The sequence below is a fragment of the Numida meleagris genome, chromosome 2 (assembly GCF_002078875.1).
Source record: "Numida meleagris isolate 19003 breed g44 Domestic line chromosome 2, NumMel1.0, whole genome shotgun sequence".
NCBI classification, from domain to species: Eukaryota; Metazoa; Chordata; class Aves; order Galliformes; family Numididae; genus Numida; species Numida meleagris.
The window spans coordinates 38,385,013-38,410,071 of NC_034410.1; the positions used below are offsets into that span (position 1 = coordinate 38,385,013).

The window sequence follows — 25,059 nt, forward strand, 5'->3', positions numbered from 1 at the left end:
CACTATCAGTTGCTTAAGAAATACTGTGAATGACTGAAGTAAAACTTATGTAAGGTGACCACAAAAGTGATACAGATGATCTAAAATCCTAAATGTATATGATACTATGCTTTCATAGCTAATGAATTCAATACTTCACAATTTTAAATAGAAATGTTAAATATTATGTATTTACTTTTAAGAGATGAAATAGTGAAATTCCTCACCATGTTCTAAAGGCAAGCCTCACCATCTGCTAGTTAGTAATGTGGGTGGGGTACAGTACTTGTTGACTAGCAAAACAGTTTTGCAGTCAAGCTGCACCATTTGGATCTGCACTATTGAGGGATGTCAAACAGAAAAAGATCCTGGTTCTGTTCCTGTGCTCTGCTGCCCACAAACAGGAGGGTGGTGGGCGTACATACGGTTTATCTAATTCAGTTGACAACTGTGTATAAACTCTTACTGTCTGGTCAAGACCAGAAAGAATGAGTAGAACCAGATTGACATTTATTCGATAAAAATCCTAAAAAAAATCTGTCTTAGCAAAAAGTACAGAATAATAATTTAAGGGAGTGACATTAGTATGGTTTCTGTTTTATTTGTAAAAGCAGGCCTTTAATTCTTAGATTAAGAGATCTGGATTGGATTAAATAGGACAGTGGCACTAATTAAATTCCTAGCAAACAGATGTCCACATCATAAAATGCATTCAGTGTAAAAATAAAATACTTAAAGGGAGAAACTCTGAGAGCTGATAAAGAATTTCCATTGCTTCAAGGGCCGATCATACTGCTGCAAAGCAGCAGTGCAGATGCTATACTCTATGGTACCCACAGTCTCGGATATTAAGAGAGGCAGCAGATACACTAAAAATTAGTCACTTAGTGCTTGTAATTAACTTATTCATAATAATCACTGCAGTTTTCTTCTAAGTTTACACATCACTGCTCATTTCCAAATTATGTATTCACACTGAAAAGCTTACTTCTGCTGCACTGTATCCAGGAGAGCCCTTCACTGAATGAATGTCCACAGCAAAAGCAAGGCTAAATTCTTCTAAATCAGAGACATAGAAATATATCCACAGAAGAATTCTCTAAATTCTCAGTATCCTTGAACAGGCTGGTTTATAATTGCTTCCCAGAAAGCTCACGCTTGCTCATATCAGCATTTAATGACAAATAGTCTACACAAACAATCTTAAAATTAGTCTTGAACTTGATTATGTCATCAATTAATCCAAAGAGTTATCTGTTCTGTCTTCTGGTTTATTTTTGCAAAATTAAAGGCCTATTTTAAAAGCTAATTTAATATTGTCCCTCATTTTTTTTATTAGGGTAAAAAGCAAATTAAAATCAAATCTTATCCATATTTGTTCTATTTATAAAATAGTACCATTTCACCAAATCATCTCTATATGGACTTGGAAACATTTTTACTCTCAAACCTTCATTTATAATTTTACTCACTGATGTTATTTTGTCATGGTATTTATTTAAGAATACTTTAAACTTCACAAGCAAATTCTGGATTCTGCTGCATTAATACTGTCACATACCTATATGAAATATGACTATCCTCATAGGATTAGCTTATGGTCACATTAATTCTTACTGGATAGATGTTCTAATATGAAGGAAGAAGTCCTGAATTTGGAGGGGAAGGGAGAAAGGACCTGAGAGAATGACCTTTTCAAAACGGCATTAATTTCCTAGAACTTCTAAAGCTTCTAAGAAATGTTTCCAATACTATCAGGCTGACTTTACATGAGACACAACTAGTGAAGATTTCCCATGCTGTAGAGAACTTCAATAAGCCAATTTTGAGTTGTTTTGGTACAGTGTTCACCGATCAGTCTAATTGTTTCTGATAGATGTAAGTACAGGTCGGTGTATTTCACTCTGTAATACAAAGCGTATCTTCAAATAAGACATAATTTCAACTAGATAGTTTTGGATTAATTAAAGAGTGAATCCTCAAGACTAATTCCCAGAAAGGTGACTAATAAAAAGTTCAAAGAAATAAGAAGCAAATATCACTGTAGAAGATTTTAACAATGAATGATAATTATTGCTTTTATCATAATAATTCTTCCAACTCATTATGTACAATTTGATGGACATTTCTGCAGTTATTGGTGGTTCTACCATTACTCATAGGGGGCAAATCTGGTTCAGGAAGCTACCCAAGCCGTAAATAGTTGGAGGCTGGAATAGTACGAAATATGGTTATCCCATTCTTCCTTCCCTATGGAGATATAAATATTGGCACTGATGGAGACAGGACAAGAGGAGAGATGGTAGATTCCTACAGACAAGTTTGCTTTACTTTTATTTTTATTTATTTATTTATTTATTTATTTTGGTCCCATACAATGAAGAAATCTTTGTGGCTTCTACTAGCTTCAGATATTCAGATCTCTTTGTTAAGGTATCTATAAAATAATACTTGCTTGCAGGGGATTGCCTTTTTAGTTGCTAGTTGCTGGTAGAACTCATTACAGCAAAATAGAGGAATGAACTTACATTTAAGTTCACACGACAGACTCTGCCTTTTACTAAACTACTGCAGGATACTCTGTATTTGTAGAGTAGTATGAATAGAACATAGCTTCTCTATAATCAGTCCTCTGAATCACAGGAGAGGAGGTGGTGAGGGAGAAAAGCTACTCATTCTAGCTTCCCGAATGAGAAAAATAAAAAAGTTGCTTGTTACAATCTTTTCTCTGGATAGTTTGCTGTAAGGTATAGGTTACATTTACAATGTATGGTAGGTTCATAATTACTAGAGTAGCAACAAAAGAAGGAACAGGAGCCATACAACTGACACTTCAAATAAAGAGGTTATGTGAAAACTGTTAAAAGCTATTTGCTTTTCTCACCTATAAGAAGCAGCCTTTTGGGGATAGTCTATTCTGTCTGTCCCTTGAGTGACAAAGCTGGAAAAGCATTTTCAGTCACTAGTTAGAAATTTTGCCTACGGTTTTCTACTTTGAAATGCATTGCCAATGAACTACATAGTAATTTATTACATTGTCTACTAACTCATATTTGTTTTTCTCATTAGAAATTGTTAAGTAATTCTATTTGTAAACTATTACATGTAGCTATTATACATATGCTTCTTCCACACAAAACACTCCTTCAGACATCCTAAGCCTCTTTGGACTACTGAAAAATTAATTATTTCCATCAATTTTTAAAATGCGTAGGGGCAGGGATGAAATTTGCTACCTTCAGTTTGCCATTTTACAGTGTAGTAAATCCTCCTGCCACCAGATGGTGAACGTAATTTCAAAATGGGTGAAGTCAGCTAAGAGAGGTAACTTTCATGTGTACAATCACTCCCCTCAGTGTAATCTCAATAGTTCAATTTTCTAGAGCAAGCATTACCTTTATTTGTTAAGAAAGTTTGTTTATTAATTATTAATTATTTTTCCAGTCAAATCAGCTCTCTAATCTAGTTCTTCAATGAATGTTTACACATGCTTGCATTGTAGGAGTGGCATAACCAATTTTTTTTTCCAGCTATTTTTTAACTTGAATAATTTCATTGCAACAATTTGTATCACAGCCTTAAAAACAGCTGGGACTGACAGAGCCCCAGTTTTTTTTGTAGGGAGGGGAGATAATATATACAACTGCCAAGAGGTCACCTTAATAGAAATAAAAATAGTTTCTACTGAAACAAATTTCAGGTTTAGTCTTAGTTCATAATGGTCAGCTGAAACTGTTTTTTCATCCTTTTCTAAGAAAGAAAAGAATAGTTAATCAAAATATAACTAAACTAATAAAATATGTGTAAACCTTCAGAATATTTCTTCTGAGCACAAAATCTATATAAAAATCTGCTGAACAGAGCAGAAGACTTTTACATTGAGGGCCTCTGTGCTCTACTTCGGAAGTACACTAGGGAGGTACATCCATGTGTTCTACCATTTTTGTACTTTTCCTCCAAGAGTATACATCTTTGACAGTGAAAGATTCATGTATATATCTGATAGAATCTTTTACTTTTTTTCTGGGAACTTCATATTTTCACTGCTTTTACAGACACACACCTTTAGTGCCAGTGAAAGCGAGTTCTTTCTGAATCTTGCAGAGCAGTAGCAAATAAACGCTTCATTGCTTAAGCACTTATTTTTAAAGTATCTTTAAAACTGAAGGATAAATCTCACTGATGTTCACTGTCTGTGTTGTCTCATGCTATCTAAACTGAATCAACTTCTCTACAAGTATGAACATTTCCTGTTTTATATAGAGAGATGGGTGTGTGCATATATTCATACATATATATATGTATACACACACAAGGGCTGCTCTGAAAGTAATTCCTCCTGTTTTATGATGTTGGCTCATAACATCAGAGGTGGATGCTGGTGGTACAGCAGTAGAGTTTGAGCCTTCCCATCAATATTCTATGTTGTTGCCATGTGACAGATGGCAGCAGAGGGGTAGTCAGACACAATGTCATCTGACATGGAAGCACAGATAAAACAAAGAGATGTCATTGAACCTCCATGTTGAAAAAATTGCACCCATTGACATTCTTCGACACTCGCTGAATGTTTCTGGATTCCAAACAGTGGAGGTGAGCATGGTGAGGTGGTGGGTGATGCATTTCAGCAGTGGCAACAGTGATGTGAAAGACAAGCCATGTTCTGGACGGCCATGCACAGCTGTCACTCCACAAAACAAAGAGCATCTTGATCTACTCATCTGTGCAAACTGGCTAATAGTGGTGACTATGTTGAAAAATAACGTTTTGTAGCTGAGAATTTGCTCTATCAAATAGTGTTATTGTGTTTTTTGTATCTGTTGTGGTTTCCATGGAAACAAATAGGAAGCACTACTTTCTGAGTGATCTATGTATATTTGCATCTATGTACACATGAACATACATATATACAGTTCTACATAAAAATTCATTTTGGGCTTCTAGAAATTTCCATCCAGAACAGTATTCTGTGCATACTGTATTTCAGAAATCCAGCAGGGAAATGATTGCAGTACAAAAATTTACAGTACTAAAAACTACTACATTAACTTGGGGTAAAAAAAGAACAACTTTCAAACTCTCAACATAATGCAAAGGCCAGGGTTATCAATATTTAAGAACCCTTTACAAATTGACCACAAGTATTGGAACTGCACATAAAAGCCCATGAAACTGTGTCCAGCTGAGGGGATTCTATAAACTTTTTAAAAGTTAAAAATGTATTTATAATGTTTTTTCCTCTCATCAGGATACAGTCACAAATATAGTGTGTAGACATACTGACAAAATATCTCATAATGATCCAGTTCATTTTGAATTTGGCCTTCTTGTTTATACACTATATCTGGTGATCTGGAAAAAAACTTTGCTGCCAGTGTGTAAAACTGCTACATATTTCTAGGCTTTTATATTTTAAAAAACTTATTTCAAGACAATTTTAAAAGCCTTAAAGGCTCTATCATAAAAGGTGATGTTTCTATTACTGATGTGTGTTATAAGGAAGTACATTTCACATTAACGGTAAAAAAAATAATTATCTAATTAAGCTCAAAATTTGTATAACTGTTTCAACTGATTTTATGCCTCTGGATTTTCAAGATTATCACATGCATGTCTGAGTAAATACAAGGAAAAATCAAAGTACCATCAATATGTAGCTTAGTGCTCTAGTATTACATACAGAGCTTCTGGGAGACATAAAACAGAAAAACACATTTAAGTGCTACTTTATACTGACTTTTCCCTACGATGCATCATGGAACAAAGTCCAAAACAGCAAGAGGAGGTAAAAGTCAGATTCTGAAACCTGAAAAATAAAAATATCTTTTCAATGTAATTTTTTATTTATATTTCTGAAGGCAAGTATCGTTTCATGGACAACACATATAGTATGCTTATGCATATAAAAATAACTAGTAGAATGTCAGGCTGTCAGTTTTAACAGAAATGCTGTAGATAAATTATATTTGTAAGTTGTGGGAAAGTGCTACCCATGTACACAAAAACCAAAACATTCTTATTCCAAAAGGTGCTGGTAATGTGCATCATGGATCTGCTGTAACAAGACAAGGGGAAATTGTTTCAAACTAAAAGAGAGGAGATTCAGATTTGATATAAGAAAAAGGTTTTTACGGTAAGGGTAGTGAAGCACTGGAACAGGTTGCCCAGAGGTGCAGTGAATGCCCCATCCCTGGAGATGATCAAGGTCAGGCTGGATGGGGCTCTGAGCACCTGATCTAGCTGTACGTGTCCCTGTTCATTGCACGGGAGTTGCACTAGGTGACATTCAAGGATTTCTTCCAACTCAAATGATTCTACGATTCTATGATTCGATGACAGTTTTCATAACTGGTTCCTTCTAACCAGATGCACATTTTCCAGTTAATTACAACTGTAATTTCCTACAAAATGCTTTAGGTAATGGCCTTAAATCTCTAACTTTACAAGTAGACCAACAAAAGGAAAAGTCTTTTGTCTTTTGTCAATTTAACAGAAATCTGAACACTTAAAAATGGTAAATTATTTTGCTTATTGAGCTATTTACCTTCCAGAATGAACTTCATTCAGTGTACTTTGCACAAAACAGCTAAGCTTAACAAGAAATCACATGAGTATTTAAAACTGAAAGGGAGACATGAAAAAATAATTATCTGCAAGAATATGACTACAAGCAGTAGCAAATCCAATTTTATAACAACTCCAAAATAAACCTAAATCTCAAATAACCGATTTCACGTAAGGTATTAATTCCACCTAAAATGAAACTCCTGAAAATTACATTTATGCTAAGTTAGTGCTCCAGCTCCCTCTGTTGCAAATGGAGAGAGACAAGCACATTGAGAGTTTAATTCATCTTATCCTAAAATAGCTGCTTAAGATAGATGGGATTAAATTCATTATTGAAATGACAATTTTTTTTCCATTACTTTCAGTAGTCATCTAACTGCTTGACTTGAATTAGATGTCTAGTTTTCAAATGGCTACATAGAAGCAAAATGAAATCCAGTCACACAGAGATTACTTTCTGACAGCAACATATCAATTAGATGACTGTAAGTATTTGGATTTCCTGGAACCTAACACACATGAGAAGGAGTCCAGAAACAAAACAGAACAACTGACGTAAACTGAGCTGTCACATGATCCTATGATGAGAAAAGTATTTTACGATAAAAGTATTTTTCTTCTCTACATTCCCACTAAAATTCCTTCCAGGAATAAACTGAAGCCTTTAGCAACTCATTTTCAAGTTTCACCTCTCAGTTTAATAACTGAGCATCTTGACATCTGTAAAACTATACAGATTGCTTGCTTGCAAGTGAAGGCATACGGCAAACGCGCTGTTGCATCTCGGGATAATACTGTATTACCTCTTTAGTAAAATCATCAATCTCTGTTTGTGGAGCTGAAATAGTGGAGAACCTAGACTTTGAACTGTAGTCCAGGATAAAAACTTTCTTAAGAACAGATATATTTTGCAAACACAAACATCTATCTGTCTAAAATCATGGGGTATTAATAATACTCATCCTCTTTATGATGCTCCTGTAAACAATGACTGTCCATAACCAAGGTGTTTGAGGACTCTAGGTGTGGAAATTTTGAGCTGCCACTGTGAAAAATATACTTAAAGGCAGCTTAACCCAAGATGATTAAACTCACAAAAGCTGTTCAAGTCCTGCAGTTTTGATGTCAGAGTAACACAGTTCATCTCAGTGTAGCTCATTTGACATTACTTAAAAGACAAATGAAAGAGAAATAACTCTAGTAAACAAATACGAGTAGCACTGGACTACAAGATGTTTACAAGCTCATAAATGAGTTTGATGAAAAGACCGATATTTTTCTAATAAAGAGTTTAATCACTATTATCTGTTCCAAAGTGATTATAAATTCAGAATCTTAAGACACTGAGCCAAAAGAGACAAATATATATATATTGAAATAATCATGATACATGTCCCATAGAACAAATTATTTCCAAGAAATACATTGTTAGTTTACAAAAGTTGTCTTTGTAGAATAGTACTTACTCTTTCAGACAGCAGTTTAAATTTGCATACTATACTCCTTTATATTTTTTTTCAAGTATTAAAGTAACTCTTTAGAAGCCATATCAGCACCACTCACTTGTCAGAAAACAAAGTTTTCACATGCACTTTTATCATGAAAACCTGTGTCTTGACTTTGTAATACACTTCTAAACATTTTTGAGTAAAACCCTTCCCTTCTTAAGATCCATAGAAAGAAAAAAATATATCCGTATGAACTAGATCACGTCACTTCCAAAGTGGCTTCCTTTCAGTCCAAGAATGTTGCATTCTCTCATGTATAGTATTATGTTTTAGGCGGGTACTTCTATCATTTCTATTGAAACATTTTTCCAGATATCAGTACAGAAATTTTCAAGCTTTCTTACTTCATTTTACATCATCGCCCATGTATAAGTTTGTTTAAGACTGGATGTGGTGTTGTCTACATTTCAAATGTGAACTGACTGTTGTTAGTTATTCAAACTTACTTATTACTTTATAAAAATTATATCAACTTAAGACATTTAGGTTTCTTTTCATAAAACAATCACTGTCAATTACTTTTAATGTTCATCCCTGAAGTTCAGGAAATGGAATGGCATGTCCATAATAAAACATAATGCTCTATGTCAAGTTGCACTGAGATGAAAAGAGACAGTATTATCCGTCTGGCCTCAGCTATTCTGTCCCTGAGTATTCTCACCTCAAATCGCACAGAGCTTTTTGCTGACACATCTTATTATAAACCAATACCTAAACTAAAGCTGCACTATCACAATTACGTTTCACCACTATGTTTCATTATCAGAGTAAATACTTCTATTAATTGACTTTCAGTAGATCCTCTTATAAAAATGCAGTATTCATATACCGAAAGGATTATTCAACTTCTGTCACTCTTCTAATCAAACCAAATATCCTCTCCAGAAGCCAGCTGTTCAGTGAAGCCTAGGTAATATAACAGGGTATTCAGACTGAATGTGTACTCCATAGAAAGAAATTAAGATCCAGGAATCCTCTTTCACAGCCACAACAATAATGGAAAATACAAAAATACAGTATTAACTCTAATTACAAGGAAATATTTTCCTTAAAACACCAGAAAGAGAAAACAGCTCAACTCTAGCACCAAAACAAAAAAAAAAAAAAACAAAAAAAAACAAAAGCAACCTTACATAGGATTGTTCTGAGATCTAGTTCTCTGACATTTTAGAACAGTGATGTTTTAGAAAGATCATGTTAAAACCACAACTAGCGTGGCATGTTGTTACCAGCTTCTTAATGACACCTAAGAGGTCTGCTCTTCTTTACAGTTTTTCAACAGCTTTTCAAGATCATTCAAGTTCTTAAGTAACTGCATGCCAACCAATCTCAAAATTTACATTTCCCAGATTTTTTCTGAAAAAATTCTGTATGCATATACAATTATAAAAGCAGTTACTGTAAACATGACTTAACAAACTTTTACTTACATCTCTTCACCTCTTGTTTTGATACACCTTCTTCGTAAGTTACAATCCATTTTGTGAAATAAAAAAGTGGTGGGTATACATAAAAGTAAACATTGTTCCCTTGTTCTCTCTCATTTTTACTTTTATTTTTTTACAATTCACAATTTGCCATCTCTTCTGGGACGGCCTTCAAGACAGCTGGATAATAAAGACTCTGTCACCATCAACTTGGAACAGATTGTTTCCGATGATTTATGAGCTGGAAAATCACTTCAGAATTCATTATCAATTCCCTAAAGCAGTCATCTCTTCAATTTTTAATGTATTAAATGTAAACAAATCCATTTGATATATTTTGTATTCCAAATGGACACGCTGGATTTTTTAATTCAAGGACACAATCAATTAAAAGGAATTTAATTAGTGTGGTATTGGAATAATAATAGTATGAAGTAGAATTTGAAATTATCACAATTGCAAAAAATAATTTGTAAGCCCCTCTCTAAATATAAAACTCTGTCTGGTGTTATTTGTGATGACTTAGTTGGATTAACAAATAGATTCAGTACTTTCTTTTACAGTCAACACCAAATACAAACATGTTTGGTACACAGAGAGATACGCTTTTATCTAAACCTGCATAATGATGTATAGCCAAGTCTAAAAAATAACTATCAGCCACTACTTATTTTGACATTTATTATTTTGTTTCTGTACTGCTCCAAGAAGGGTAAGTTGCAATTCAAACTCCCCATAACCATTTTCCTGTCAATACAGAAGAAACCAATTTCTGCCACTCTAAAATGACAATGCTGTCTCGTCACATAGCTCTCTCCACCCTTTCCTTTTTATCTGCAGGAACTAATATTGCTGCTCTTGCAATTCAAGTAATCCCAATTTTGATTACGTTAAAGCCCTTCACCTCTATTTAAATCCTCCGAAAGAAAAGAAAAAAAACTAGTCCAAGCACTGATTAAGTCTATACTCTGACTTCTGCCCTTCAGCCTCATCACGTCCATTAAAAAAACCGTCACTTATTTGTGAACAAGTTTCTATCTCAAAAAAAAAAAAAAAAAAGCCCTCTGTCATGCACAGTACCAGCCAAATACATCAAAGGTGGCAATCCATGCATTCAGATATTTGCAAAACCTTTTTAAAATTTTTAAATGGCTGCGGTATTGGAAAGACTTCAGTGCTTTACTTATCACTTTAAATTTCATGCTGGTATACATTTTAAATGCAAAGACATCAGCAGCCTCTCCTTGTTCTGTCTTCTGATTGTGTACAGGCAAGGATCACTGCCTCCATGATATTGCCTGCAGAGTAGAACTGAAAAGTAACGCCCCCCCCAAAAAAAAACACTTACTAAGAAGCTGAAATCAGTAAATGAAAGGTTATCTTCGTACCTACTGCAAAATGACTGAGCAAAGAAGTAGAGAAAGAACTGCCCGAAGTCCTAGCTCTGATATATGCTTCCATGAATGAAGACAAGATATAAGAAAAATAAATATTGTATAAGCAATCATTTATATATGTATGTGTGTATTTAAATCTGTAAGAGATTTCCACAGCTACTTTCAAAAAGTAATTTCCTACAAAATGTGAAAACACTCAAAGACATCAGTTACACTTCGCACAGAAGTGAATAGGAGAAAAAAATTGAATGTAGTCAGGAAAATTACATCTTAGGACCCTGAGGATCACTGGGGCAGAGTTTGGAAACAGAAATTTTCAAAGATTGCTGTAGCTTGCACATACTTTGCAAATAACTTGTTTAAAACAGCACATTAGGTTCCCATCAACAGCTGCCCAGGTATAAGTGAACAAAAATCAATTCTATTAGAGAAGTTACAAAAAGATGATACAGAATTATAATTATACCAAAATCTTCCTACTCTTAACTACCCAAACTATCAGTCATGGTTTGTGCTATGCTACAAGAGAATTCAGGAGGAACGAATTAATACATCATTGCAATTGCCTTACTCAGCTGCAGGATATGCATTAGTCTTTAAGGTATGGACTTAAATATTCAACACATTACAAGAGCTCACTTTCGGAGCCATTTTAGAGTTAGTGACTTCTAGAAAATCAAAAGTGAAAGTCTCAAAAGTGGCAATATTAATTATTTTCAGCTGGCAAAAGTCTGAGTTCTTGACCTTTCCTCCTAATAAAGAAGAACCACTAGTAGTCCCTCTAATAGCTCATAACTTTTAATAACTTGTTACAAGGACATGGGCCAAGAATTTGGGTAGCCATCACATGTGGTCATCAGAAAAGAAGACTGAAGAAGATCGATGATAGAAAAGGCTTGTTAACTTCTGTCAGTGCCACAGACATAGTGCTGGTCTCAGAAAAAAATTAGGATGAAGCTACTTCCAGTTTTACTTAGGATATTATTTTGTCTCAGGTTTTTCTCCTGATTGGTAGATGTTTTGTAAATGAAAAATTCTGATGAGAACAGAAAACAGTATTCTAGATAGCATGCTGTGCAATATTCTTGGTTTGTTTCACTGTCATTCATTGTAGTTTGCTTACTCAAATTTCTATGCCAAATAAACTCCACTTTTCAGGAACTGGAAGTTGCAAATTATGGTAATGGGAGTAAGACCAACAGGAAGTCCCTAGAAGAAGAAGAAGAAAGCCGATTTCTGACTTGAGAAAGCTAAACACTGAGCAGAAGAAACAGGAAGACACTGAAGAAACAGCAGCTGTATGTAAAAAGGTGTTGCAAAAAAGCTGGAACAAGCTTGTGTAGGAATGAGGAATATTTTGATCGGCACCAGCTGAACATACTATAGACATATTTCTGTGATAAAACAATAGTAAGTGTAGGCAAAGCTTAACCAATAATTTTGAGCAAGAGAGATCTGGAACTGTGATACCAATTAGCAATTCCCTGATTAATTTCTGATGTTAGAATTTCAATCATCAGAAATTCTGAACATAAATGACATGCAGATCGACTGTCATCAGATGAATACTGGGATTAGTGCTTTCTACTAGTTAGATTTTAACCTTGAATCCATTTGCTCACTTTTTCTGGCAATACAGTAACCTCAGTTAGATGGCATGTTGTTATCCATACATAAATAACACAGAAGTCAACTCTGTCCTGTTCACAGTTAACAGAGAGAATCTTATATGCATATAATGCTCTCAGTTACATACACTGTAGATGCACTGACATGAGCCTTTTGGACAGGAAATATTAACTATTCCATGAGAACAAAACACAAGGCAATTGTCATGTAGGAACATAGGTAGCTATATTGGTAATGCATTTTGATGTGATATGGTTCCTCACGTTGGCTTGCCCACAGATGGGATGCCAAAGGAAACTGCAGCTCATTCTGCAGATAGAGTAACGTATTGCCTGAAGCAAAGTTTTAGAGCAGCCATTTTTGCATTTACTAAATGTAAATTGCAAACAATGTATGTGCTTTGCTTTCCCAGATTTGAAATTTTGAAACAGCAAAAATATTTTAATTCAGTTATTAAAACCTAATGCCTACTGTTCCAAAACTCACTACAAAAAAAAATACAAATATTTTTCAGAAAGTAAGCTGTCCACATGTACAATGTAACTGAATATTGAAGCCTCAGTTACCCTAAGAGTCATTAAAATTAAATCATATTTTTACACACCTTTTTTCCTTGAAAATTAATTTTTTTATTCATAAGTCTATAGGTAGATGAATAAGTTACTACAGAAGAGGAGATATTTTGTTTTTCTTCCAGCTTAACTCAGTTACTACCAATGCACAAGAATGGGCAAGAGAAAAAAAAAGGCTGGCAAGCTACTACTGCAGAGTATCTTTGGGTGGGTAACTTGCACCTTGTACCTTACTCTATAGCAACTTGTCCGTTTGCCCTGAAAAAAAAAAAAAAAACCCACCCTGAAAATGGAAGTTATTCCACAGCGTTGTACACAGTAGTACTTACCAGGAGTATAGAATGGTCCCCACTACTGATGCAAGTTTGCTGTTTTCTTGCTTTTGCTTTGCAAGGCCAAAGTCAGCTACAAAAAAAAAAAAAAAAATTTACACATCAATGATCATTCTCTCTTCATAACGATCGGTGGAGGGGAGATAATTAGTTGATTTTTTTTTCTTCCATTCATCTTTTACATTTCACAGTACTGCACTGTATTTTTTTCCTGTTTCCACATAAAACAATAACTTATGCTGGGATCAGGCTTACCAGCTTTAAAAATGTTATAAACACATCTCTGATGCTTTCAATCCAAACTACATGACCAATTTCATGTTCCAATCAACTGTATGACAATGGAATGTATCTAAAATGTAGTGATCTAATGCCCAAATTAATGGAAAAATAATTTAAGGACATTGGTAATGATTTGGCTTTCCTTCAAGTTACAATAAATAGCTGGGAAAGATTAACCTTCTCAAAAATTCAACTTCAAAGGGGTATAGATGATCTAAAAGCCCTCATTCAAAGACTGCTTTTGTTAAGAAATAATGGTGAATCTTAACATTACTTTATGCCAAAAGCTGTAGATAAGACAATCATACAGTTATGTTAATATGAGCGTCTTCTGGCTATTATCAGTTATTCTTTCACAAAATTGCCACACTATCTTTAGAGATCATACTTTTCATGCAAGTTTCATGCAAGTAGGTTGAGTTTATTTTTTTCAGTTCAGTACTATACTGTTGTCTCTGTGCAATGATGCAGGTAAGATACAATGTACTTTACTAAATCCAAGCACAAACAGCAAAGGGAAATCATTGTACTTGTCAACAGTTTATAATAAATCCTTCATTTCAATTCTACTTCAGTATTAGTAAGATTTTCACGGTAAATAATATCATTTAAAATATTTAAAGGCTCCTGTTCCGCATGGATACAGGGTACTGTTAAGATAAGTATGACAGAGCCCACTGCATTCCCATTCCAGTTGTTTTTACAGTGAGTTAATTAGCATTTCAGAACACAATATTTCTACTCAGTAAGAAAACTGTACGTAGGTATTCTTATTTGAATAAAATGCTCAAAGAATGAGATCTGTGGTGATCAGAAAGTGTAAACAGAAAGAATGCTGAATTAACAGGATCAGCAACAGATCTCCCTTTTGCCCTCAGGTTAGATACATCTTGGATATTTCACTCCAAGGGATATTCATCCCAATAGAATCAGATGTATTTGCAGTGTTGAAACTTCTCTCAACTGATTTGAGTGAAAAGTTCTAAATCTCCTTCTTCGGAACCTTTCACATAATCTTCCATGAAGACAGTATTAAGACATTAGATTATTCAATAAGTTCAGTTCCTGGTGCTTGAAATATTTACGAGAAAAGCTGGAGAGCTGGACATCCCAGTTCTGTAAGAATTAGCGCACCTTAATACAACATCAGTGATTATTTATCTGGAAAAAAAAGAAGGCAAGGGCTTAAGTCCTCAGAAATGAAGGGAAAAGACCTCTTTCAAGGTAATAATCTTTTCCAAACTCTACTAAACTGTTTTAACACCATTAAGATGCTCCAAAATACAATTGGTGCTGCTACAACTACAGAATTTAATGCACAAACCAATCTCCTTTATGATAAACACTAAAATCACTGAATTTCTCAATTCAGACGATTCTTGTTGCCCTCTGTATCTTTGAAATTAGAAAGGCCACTCCCTCGTCACCAAAGACTAATAACCTTCATTTTGACCTTTAGATTGTCCCAACTTCCTGAAAAGCTAAAATTACCCCTCTTGGACCAAAGATAAAAAAAACAACAGCTTACAGTACAGCCACAAGAAAACCAAAATGCTACTGGATGACATATTTCCATGACCTTGAAGTTTTAATGCCACCAGTAGAAAGATCCACCTACTCCCAAGAAAGGGAGTTGTCTATTTCTGCAAAATAATGTGGTTTTTTTTGTTGGAATATGATATTTTTGAAAAATGCCACTCTTTCTTATTTTAAGCAATACCTTAAATATCTCAGGTTCATGTGAACTACATGCATTCCAACTTATTTTGCCACCCTAATACAACATGACAGTTTGTAAGCTATGGGGATTGGTAGGTACATCAATCTAGCCACCAAGTTTTATAAAATAATTTTGTTTCAGTAATAGTTTTTAGTGCACTGCTCAGTAGGCAACGTGAACTAAAGTGATTCCTTTACCACTAATTTCTCTAATGCCTGGAACTTTGGCATTCTTCGTTGAAAATGGAGATTTTAAGTATTTGCAAAGACAGTAGAAAACTAATAAACTTTCACTGGTAGATAAATCTTAAATTATGATTAAACATGCAATTTCACCAGCAATTCAATACATACAGAGTTAGTTCTCTCCAATGCATTATTATATTTGACTAGATTGTACACTCTGCTTGTAAAACTTAAGTCTAGTGGTGATTTTTTTCCTCCATTTACATGTATATCAGGAATCAAGAAAACCAGGTGTGATTTTATTTCTTTTTTTAAATCATAGGAAATAGACAAATAACCATGCAAGAGAGTCCTCAAGTGGGAAAAAAAATTAACACAAAATTATGCAGTCACAATCCTTTAGATTCTGAAACAAGAGTGTTTGTTTTTTTGTGGTTGTTTTCACATGTTTACATTGTGTTAAGGGTAGCAGAATAAGTGACAATGAAACCTTCTAAATAAGAATGGTTCAAAAATATTAACATGCTTCGGAAGAGGTTACGAAGAAAAGAGAGAACTATGGAAAAAATAAGTAGGCTGCCTTGAATGGTATATTAACCTTTTACAGAATGTCTCTTAAACTTTCACAGCACCTGAATAAAAAAAAATTCCAAAATCTTAGCAATTTTTAAAATAAGCGTTTTAGGTACCTGTATTTTTTTTTCCTTTGTGTTGTCAACACAAAATATAGAATAAGTATTTCTAGAAACTTAGAAAGACAAATAAGCTTTTTTCTATTTGTATACTGATCTATCCTTACATTACTAGTAATAGTAGTAAGTTATCCAAGCTCAATATCCTAAATTGTAGTATTTGTTTTTCTTCTCCTCTTACTTTTTTCTTCAAAAGCCTGAGCAAGTGTTAGGCTGCTCAGTTTAATAATACAAAATATTTACTGAAGTATGTATTCGCTGAAAGACAGAAGTGATCATCATAATCATGGATATTTGTCCTTCAAATTTTTATTTATCAGGAGCAGTGTTTGCTAGCATAAATAGTGTCATTATTTACAACAGTACTAATCACATGGGTACAACTTGTGCTTGATAGGAATTATTGGCAAAAGTAAAACCAATGAGTAGTCAGGTAAACTGGCTTCATGTTTAAGTTACTGTGTTACAGTGATCTGTAACATAAAGACAGAATTTCATTGTCCATAAAGCACATCCTACAGTCAAGACAAATGTAATCATCAGTAGTACATACTTATTCTACTCTTTTCCATCAATAGAATTGAAGAGAATTCATTTCTCAGCATTCCCAAAACCACCTTCCTACCTACTCTTTAATTCACTTTCCTGTGTGGTAATATCAGTGGTTCATAATCTCAGCCTACTGTCAGTTTTTTGAAGTTTGTAACTTCCGCACTAAGAACACTAGCATTTCTCCACAGCTAGAAATGGGATTTGTAGAGTGAGATGTGTTTGTGTTGTTAAGGCACTAATAGCATTTAGAACATTTGATTTATAGTGCGAATGTAAACAAGCTGAAAATTTCACTGAGGTTATTAAGGAAGCTTTGAAAATTAAGTACTAGCAGCACTTCCTTGAATCATGATATGAAGAGTAGTAATTCTGTTAATGAAGACAGGTTAAATGAGTCATATAATTACAAAAAATTTTGCACTGTTCTAAGCATTTCCATAAAGTAGTGACTAACACAAAAGACTCTAGTTGTATCACTTTACTTCCTGGATACTGCCTTTATGGCACAGAATCAGGAAGCAATAGGTCTTTAAAAAATCACACAACAACCAAACATTCTGAATTAGAAAATTAACAGGTAGCTTTCTTCCAACAACTGGCATTAGTGGAACTCTTGAAGTTTCAATTGTTCTGACACATGCTGGCTGCATGCTAGAACTAGTATATCAGATAGATGATATGTCTCAAATCTGATATTCTGCTGCAATATAATAATCCTAGGTTTCATACAGTTTCATAAAGATCCTTTCTGCAAACAGCAAAAAGAGCGTGTCACCCAAAAGAGCATACAGAACACTTCACAAATCTCATTGATATCAGATCTGAAAGATGTGAAAGTGATTCCACACAGACCACTTGGACCAACAAGATCCAAACCTTACTGAAAGTAGATGTCACTGAAGAAAATTGTGGTCTTCTGTTCTGTCCGATAGATGTAGCTAGGGAGCTCTAAACAGAAATACACTGTGCTAGAAACAAAATATTGCTGCAGTAAAACAGCTGCAATAAAAATAGATACACATTCCAAATTCAGAAAACTCTAGCTTCTAAATGTCATATAGAAAGCTGAGCAAACTGAACTGAGAGCCACTTTAAATAAGGGTTCAATCTCTAAAACCCCATGCAAAGCTTGCACAATACAACTTTTGTTTGGGTTGCATTTGAAATTTTTCTGGATATGTTTGTTGTTTTTTTTAATAGAAAACTATAAATCAGATATTCAACCTGATCAGAGGAATACAATTTCAGAAATATTTTTCTACCAGTTCAGAATGAGATGTTTTATGAAATTGCAAGTTAGTATGAGGGCTGCTCCAAAAGTAATTTCTCCTATTTTACTGAGTTGGCCCGCAACATCAGAGGCAGATGTTGGTGATATGGCAGTGGAGGTTGAACCTTCCCGAGAATATTTCATTACATGCTGTTGCCGTGTGACAGATGGCAGCAGAGGGGCAGTCTGACAGAATGTCATCTGAGATGTGAGTACAAATGAGGCAAAGGTGTGTCACTGAATTTCTCCATGCAGAAAACATTGCACCCATTGACAGTCATCAATGCTTGATGAACGTGGATGTGAGTACAGTGAGGTGGTGAGTGGTACATTTCAGCAATGATGCCATCACAGCAACTGCAAAACAGCAGGTCATCTCTGCTGGTGCAGGTTTTCACAAGCACAGCATGCAGGCTCTTGTTCACCACTGGCAAAAATGCACAGCTAATAGTGGTGACTGTGTTGAAAAAAAGTGTTCTGTAGCTGAGAATTTGCTCTATCAAATAGTGTTATTGTGCTCTTCATATCTGTTGTAGTTTCAGTGGTAATAAATAGGAGGCATTACATTCAGAGTGTATGTTAACATTTATATTTTTGTGGTATTTGTAGGTCAACTAATTACACTTAAATGTTGTACCAACATATAAGAAACAGTAGCTCTTGCCCTCCTTCTGATCACATGTATATCAGTGATGAAACAGAACAAAAGACTGGGGACAGGCAGTTGCAGAGACTGCATAACAACAACATGCTTTAAGTTCTTTACAGTCTGAAACAGAGAGGTGTTATCACCACTGGCCTAGCAAGAATCAGACTGTAAATGGCTCTTTCAATTTTCAACAGCATGTGACTTAAAAGAGCCTGAAAAATGATTCTGATAATGCAAATTTAATTGATGTGTAAAAGATGTCATGGGAAACACAATGTTGTATAATCTTCAGATTGAAATGAATCACTTCATTGGGATTAAAAATTTAATTTGTATTTTCCATAAATTTAAAAATAAAAATGGATAAATGTGGATAAGGATACTGCCTAATCAATCACACTCAAATTTATGAGAAAGAAAACACAGTGTTTTACAAGTTAAAAAATTCTTCCTACTACTAAACTCTGATATTTTTTATTGCAGCAAAACCTGTTGCAGGGATACTCACAGACCATCTCCAGAAAAGTTTCCTCAGAGCTTAATCTTACATTGTGTGAGACCAGTCACAGTGTTCTCTGCCTAAGGTTTAGCGTTCAGACTCCTTTCACCATAGGTCTCTGCCTACCAAGTTCTGCTGGAATTTTGTACAAGAACCTCCCCTATGCAGCAGTTTCTCTGCGATTTTTAAGACATGCAATTCTTCAGCTGTTTTTTTCTTTGTATGTGCTAACAGCAAGGCATAAACATCACCAACACTATGCACTCCTTTCCTTTGCAACCAAAATAAACTCTGAATCTGTATAAGACACCTTCATAGGATTTGGAACATGAGTGGCTCAGATCTCACATATGTGCAAAAAAACGCATATCTGTGTGCCCCACTACTTTTTAAAAACTTTTTATTGTTGGGGTTGTTGCATAGCCCTGCTCAGTATGGAATGAAAATCTCTGTGTATAGAAGCACTTTGCTCTAGTTTAACGCTCACTTTATTTTTTCTTATACTTCTGTTTTATTTTGTTATATCAAGATCTACCATTAGTGTCCAAAACTAAGTCTGAGACACTGTACTGTTAAAAACTAAACAGTATATTTGAAGAATTTTAGTTAGAAAGGAATAAGATGCCTTTGTTATATTGTCAGCCTTGTGATTCTCAAAGCAAAAGATTAATGCGAAACACTTACTGAGGATGCTGAAAAAAAGAGCAGCATTGTGAGATACCCAAGCTTATTTTATAAAGTAAAATCATCTGGCCTGTCACAAGCCAAACCTTAATTACAAAGTCACACAACAATGCTTCACAGGTATTACTCTTGAAAAATCAAGGCAAATTTGAGACAGTTTTAGGATTTGAAATATTCCAGAAAAACAAACTCTCATTTTTCAGGATGACTGTGCAACTTGTAAACACAGGACTACAGTTCTGAGCAGATCTGTAGAGAAAATCCTCTCATTTTATAAAAACTGATAGGTTAAATTCACTGCAGAGGCAGATTTGAGATTTTGCAATATTTGAGGATATGCTTCTATCTTTGTTTGACATTTGTATTACTTTCATCTGGAGTCACTTGAAATCATCAGTAATCATGGATAATGTACACAAATACTGTAAATGCTCCAGTCTTTGGACTTTATGTGTTAGGTGTAATACAGCAACATATAGTAAATATTTGCTTTAAATGGAAAAGAAATTTTTCATAATTTCATGATGGCAAGAAGTACCAGTGAAATTTGGAAGAAATAGATAAAAGGACTTCAGCTCCCTCTGAAAATTCAATAAAAACTGGTACTAATTAAAGTATTAAATAAAATGTTTGTCTAAATATAGCACTAGCTTTGAACCAATCACTGTAGAAAGTAAGTTTCAGTTTTTCCCATTTCCTCAGTATCTGTAAATCTTTGATAGCTATACAAAGCTTTTCAAAGCTAATTTTGGGCTTATATTTAAAAATACATTTACCCTTTTAGGCATCTTGTTTGGACTAGTTATGGCACAGGTGTTAAACAAAGACAAGAGTGCCCCTCAGTGGCAGTATCTTCGTACAAGATACAACAACATAGTATTCTACTTTAATATAATATTCTGATTATTTCATCATTCAGGGACAAATGTTCCATTAAATTACCTCCTTTCAAAGCTATATTACTACTAAGATTCAGAGCTTTGCAGCAATACAAATTAATCATGAATGAATTTAAATATGTAACACATCAGGTCTAAATACCATAAAATGACAGTTGCTAAACAGATTTGCTTATTACAGATCATAGATTATAGTTTTGTGGTTGATTTGTGCATATGTCTACTTTTCCCCATTCTTTTTAAAGAAGATAAATTAATTTGGGCATCAAGAATTCTTATAACAATTCAGCAATATTCAAATTATTTATTTGGTTCTGTGTCCTAAGCATTAAGAAATGATGCAGGAGTTCCTTGAGGACATTAAAAACTACAGTATCTCAATTGTTTGCAACTCTGGAAGTAAATTACAAGTTGTATTAATTCATTCAAAGAGTAAAATGTTGACATACAGCAGAGCACTGTTCACACATCTACAGCTTTCAAATCCTATCCTGATACCTCCCTGAGTTACTTTCTCCACAGCGCAGAGATTATAGAAATATACATCAAGAATATCCACTACTATAGTCTCAGATATAGAATCTCACTGCAGCTGGTCACAGAACAATTGATGGATAGTAACAGTTGAATGGTGAAAGTGGAGTAGGACAGATGGCCATTTTACTTGGCATGCTCATTAGCACTGGCTATATAATCTTGTTATCTTAATATTCTTTCTGAGGAAAATAAAAGCAGGCCTTGACATAAAACTATAGGGTTGGGGTTTTCTTTAGGGCTAAGTCATCTCCTTGGTCATATTTGAAATACACAGCTGCAAAAAAAATGGCTGATGACATCTAGTGGCAATGATCACACAATCACAAAGTTGCAATAGAAAATATTTTACAAAACAGTATTCTAACACAATTATTTACTAGCTTCCAAGCATGGTGGCCAGTGTCTCGGAATCTGAAACCTTCTGTGAGTTTCAGTAAAGGAATTCTACTCACTTTCATCATGGGAAGTTCTTTTAAAGTAAAGGAGTTCTACTTACTAATTTTAACTTTGTCTTTATCCCCCAGCATGACGTTGTTTGGAGTGAGATCTCGATGAACAATCCTCTTCTCTTTATGTAAATAACGAAGAGCTAGGCAAAGCTTACAAACAAACAGAAAGAGCCTTACAAAGATTCTTAATGACAGTATAAGTGAAGGCATATCAAATTATATTAATATCAGATATTAGTGTTTGATATAAGTATTACTTTGTTTTTTATTAGCCTAAAAAACATAAATGAAGCTAGTAACCACAGGTAGACAAGTCCTGGTGAAAAAAAAAAAAAAAACGCATGCCTCTTACTTACTTGGATAAATATATTCCATATTCTTTCTTCTGTAAATTGTTGTTGCTTTTCCTTCAAAGAGTGAAAGTGTTCTCCCAGTGGCACCCCATCTATGAGTTCCATGACTATGTATAGTCTGTCATCTACATAAAAGAAAATTCAATTAAAAATACATTTACACAGAAGACATTTGATAATGGAGTATTTGATGCTAAAATATATTTTTTAAGCTGTTATTTTTTACTTTTAAATTTTTTTGTACATTTTAATCATAGTTCTAATCCTTGTTTTTCCAATTTTTTGTAAAATGAAAGAATTATAGAATCATTACGTTGGAAAATACCTCTGAGATCATCTAGTCCAACCATCTACCTATCCCCACCAACCACGCCCCTCAGTGCCACATCTACACCTTTCCCAAAAACCTCCAGGGATGGTGGCTCAATCACCTCCCTGGGCAACGTGTTCCAGTGCCTCATCACTCCTTCTGAGAAGACGTTTTTCTACCTCCATCTCTAGTAGGGCTCTGAGTGCAGGCCCTCCTTCCTGTACTGCACTGCAAGAACAACACTCATTTATATCACAGCAAATATAAGGAACTCCCTGCCTGTTAATCAATCAGTAATAATCACTCAGTCTGCAGGGGTAGGTACCTATCTCTCTAAAAAGAAAATGAAGACAATATGGCTAAGCCATAGTACCATTCATTCCGCTAGTCACCACACCTTTTCTCCCTACTTAATACTCCAGCTGCAAATGTGGGATCTTTAGGTCTATAGGATGAGAATGACACTTCCTACATTTACACTTTAGTTTTACTAATAGATAAACACATTTCATTATTTCTCATCCTTTTTCAATTTTTAAGAAATATAAGCTTGTCTGAACTGTAGAAGTTCTCGAAGAAAATTTTACCACTTACTGCTCAAATTTGATACAATCTTTCAAAAGGTAAGTACTCCTATTGTATATTTCTACTTCATCATGTACAATACAGTAATTCTTTACATTTATACTTACTTTCCAAGAAGGTTCTATAATAACGTACAACATTTGGATGATAAAGCTACAGTGAGGAAAGAAATTTAGTTGTTTAGAATAATTAGATTGATGGCATACTATTTATAATGTTTAGCTACATAATGGAAGGAAGAATCCCACAAGGATCCCAAGAACTTGTTTATGTACTGCAGTGCAGTAGAACTTCATTGCTAACGCCAAACATTTTTTTGTAAAAAATATATATTTTATATATATACATATATATATAATTACTAAAGAAAGATTCATAACAACACTCCTGTTAGCATAGCCAAAGAACACTGATGATTTGTCTGTACTGTTGTGGGTTTCTTTTAATATTTATTTACAATTACAAGAAACAGCTCTCTCTTAAATCCAAGAATTTGTTTACAGAATTCCTGAGAAAATTTTATGCACTTCCACCAAAAAAAGAATCATTTGTAACAAACATCTACACTCCTGCTAACAGTGCAGCAAGATTTTTTGCAGTATTGACAACATTTAGGTAAACAGTAGCAATATTGCTCAGAACAGAAAAAAACAGTAATAGTAGGTGGAATCCCTTCTGCAAGAGAACCCACAGTTAATAATGTTAACAGAATGCCTATACATGAATCTAGAGTCCATGAGACCTACCTGCTCTTTAATGATAGTTAACTCAGAGACAATGTTCTGTACACTGCTATCTCTGTCTTTTTTGTCCTTTCCAAAAGCTGGATTGTGTAAATTGACTTCTTTCATTGCCAGAAGATTTTGCCCATTATGTTTTCTAACCTACAAAAAAGATAAAACCTTTTTAAAGTTGGTATAGGGTGGAAACAGGATATTATTATGGCTATCATATCAGTTATCTAAGCCCAAAACCATCTTACAAATGTTACAATCATAGTCTTTTCTGTATATAATGCAATTAGTCAAAAGAACTGGAGCAGCCAAAAGAACTTAACAATGCAGGTTAGCAGTAAACTGGTGAACTTGTCATTGTGTCTGAAGAAATGCTACCAGCACCGAATGTTCCTTTCAAAATGAAACATGTGTGGTTTCACACACACTTCTCAGCAATAGACAGATATGCTCTTTGTAGAGAGAAATTAATACAAAGTAAAACTAGTAAACTTAAGAAATATACTGGTCATTCTCATAAATACAAGAGGTGACACAAAATCATAGTAAACACTAAAAGAAATGGACATCTGTTAGCAAGAAGTTCAGAGGAATAACAGTGTTTTACATGTTTTTTACAAAAACAACAGTTTTTGTACATTCCCCAACTGAAATTCAAAGGAAATTTGTGTTTAAAACAGGTATTTGACCCTCTTCATGAAGGTTCCTCTACAACCTCTATGCAAATACCAAAAGGGAAGCTTACCTTATATACGCTTCCAAAAGCTCCACTGCCAAGGTGATCTAAAATTGCATAATTGCCTATATGTTTTGTAGGTGCTTTATTCTGATTGACACTCTCAATACTTTCAGCAATTTGCTTCAATTCATTCTCCTGGTTATACATTAAATGAAAAATAAGTAAACATAAAATATTTCATGCCTTTCCTGTGCTAACAATGTGCAAAGAATACAGCCTCTTAAAGCTACAAAGCTCTTCACTTACCTTCAATAAATTCAGCTTTGATACCAGCTCTTCATAGGCACCAATGTCACGCACATAATGTCCAATATCAATGAAGATTTCAAACAAGTCAGTAGGAAAAATTCTAAAAAAATTAACATTTTGATGTATTTCAGGAAGTGTTCACAATAGCTATTAATCTACAGCAGGTGTTTATTATTACTTCTTACTTTGGAATCTTCTAGATAATACACTTGTTCTTGAATAACGTATTCAGATATTAACTCTTTTAACTCAACACATAC

At 34.2% G+C, this 25,059-nt stretch overlaps 1 protein-coding gene across 17 annotated transcripts in view; it reads right to left on the reverse strand.

The window, feature by feature from the left end:
- The window catches only part of NEK10 (NIMA related kinase 10), a 94,210-nt gene that overhangs the window by 45,512 nt on the left and 23,639 nt on the right, over nt 1-25,059 (reverse strand). For all 17 annotated transcript variants that reach the window (XR_002435906.1, XR_002435905.1, XR_002435914.1 and 14 more), the window contains 7 exons: nt 24,797-24,899; nt 24,557-24,685; nt 23,824-23,961; nt 23,185-23,230; nt 22,186-22,307; nt 21,877-21,979; nt 13,409-13,484 (listed from right to left, as the gene is read on the reverse strand). Coding sequence is in view for 7 of the 17 variants with exons in the window: in XM_021388835.1 (XP_021244510.1) it covers nt 13,409-13,484; nt 21,877-21,979; nt 22,186-22,307; nt 23,185-23,230; nt 23,824-23,961; nt 24,557-24,685; nt 24,797-24,899 (717 nt within the window). In the remaining 10 variants the exon portion in view is untranslated. The remainder of the gene's footprint in view (nt 1-13,408; nt 13,485-21,876; nt 21,980-22,185; nt 22,308-23,184; nt 23,231-23,823; nt 23,962-24,556; nt 24,686-24,796; nt 24,900-25,059) is intronic.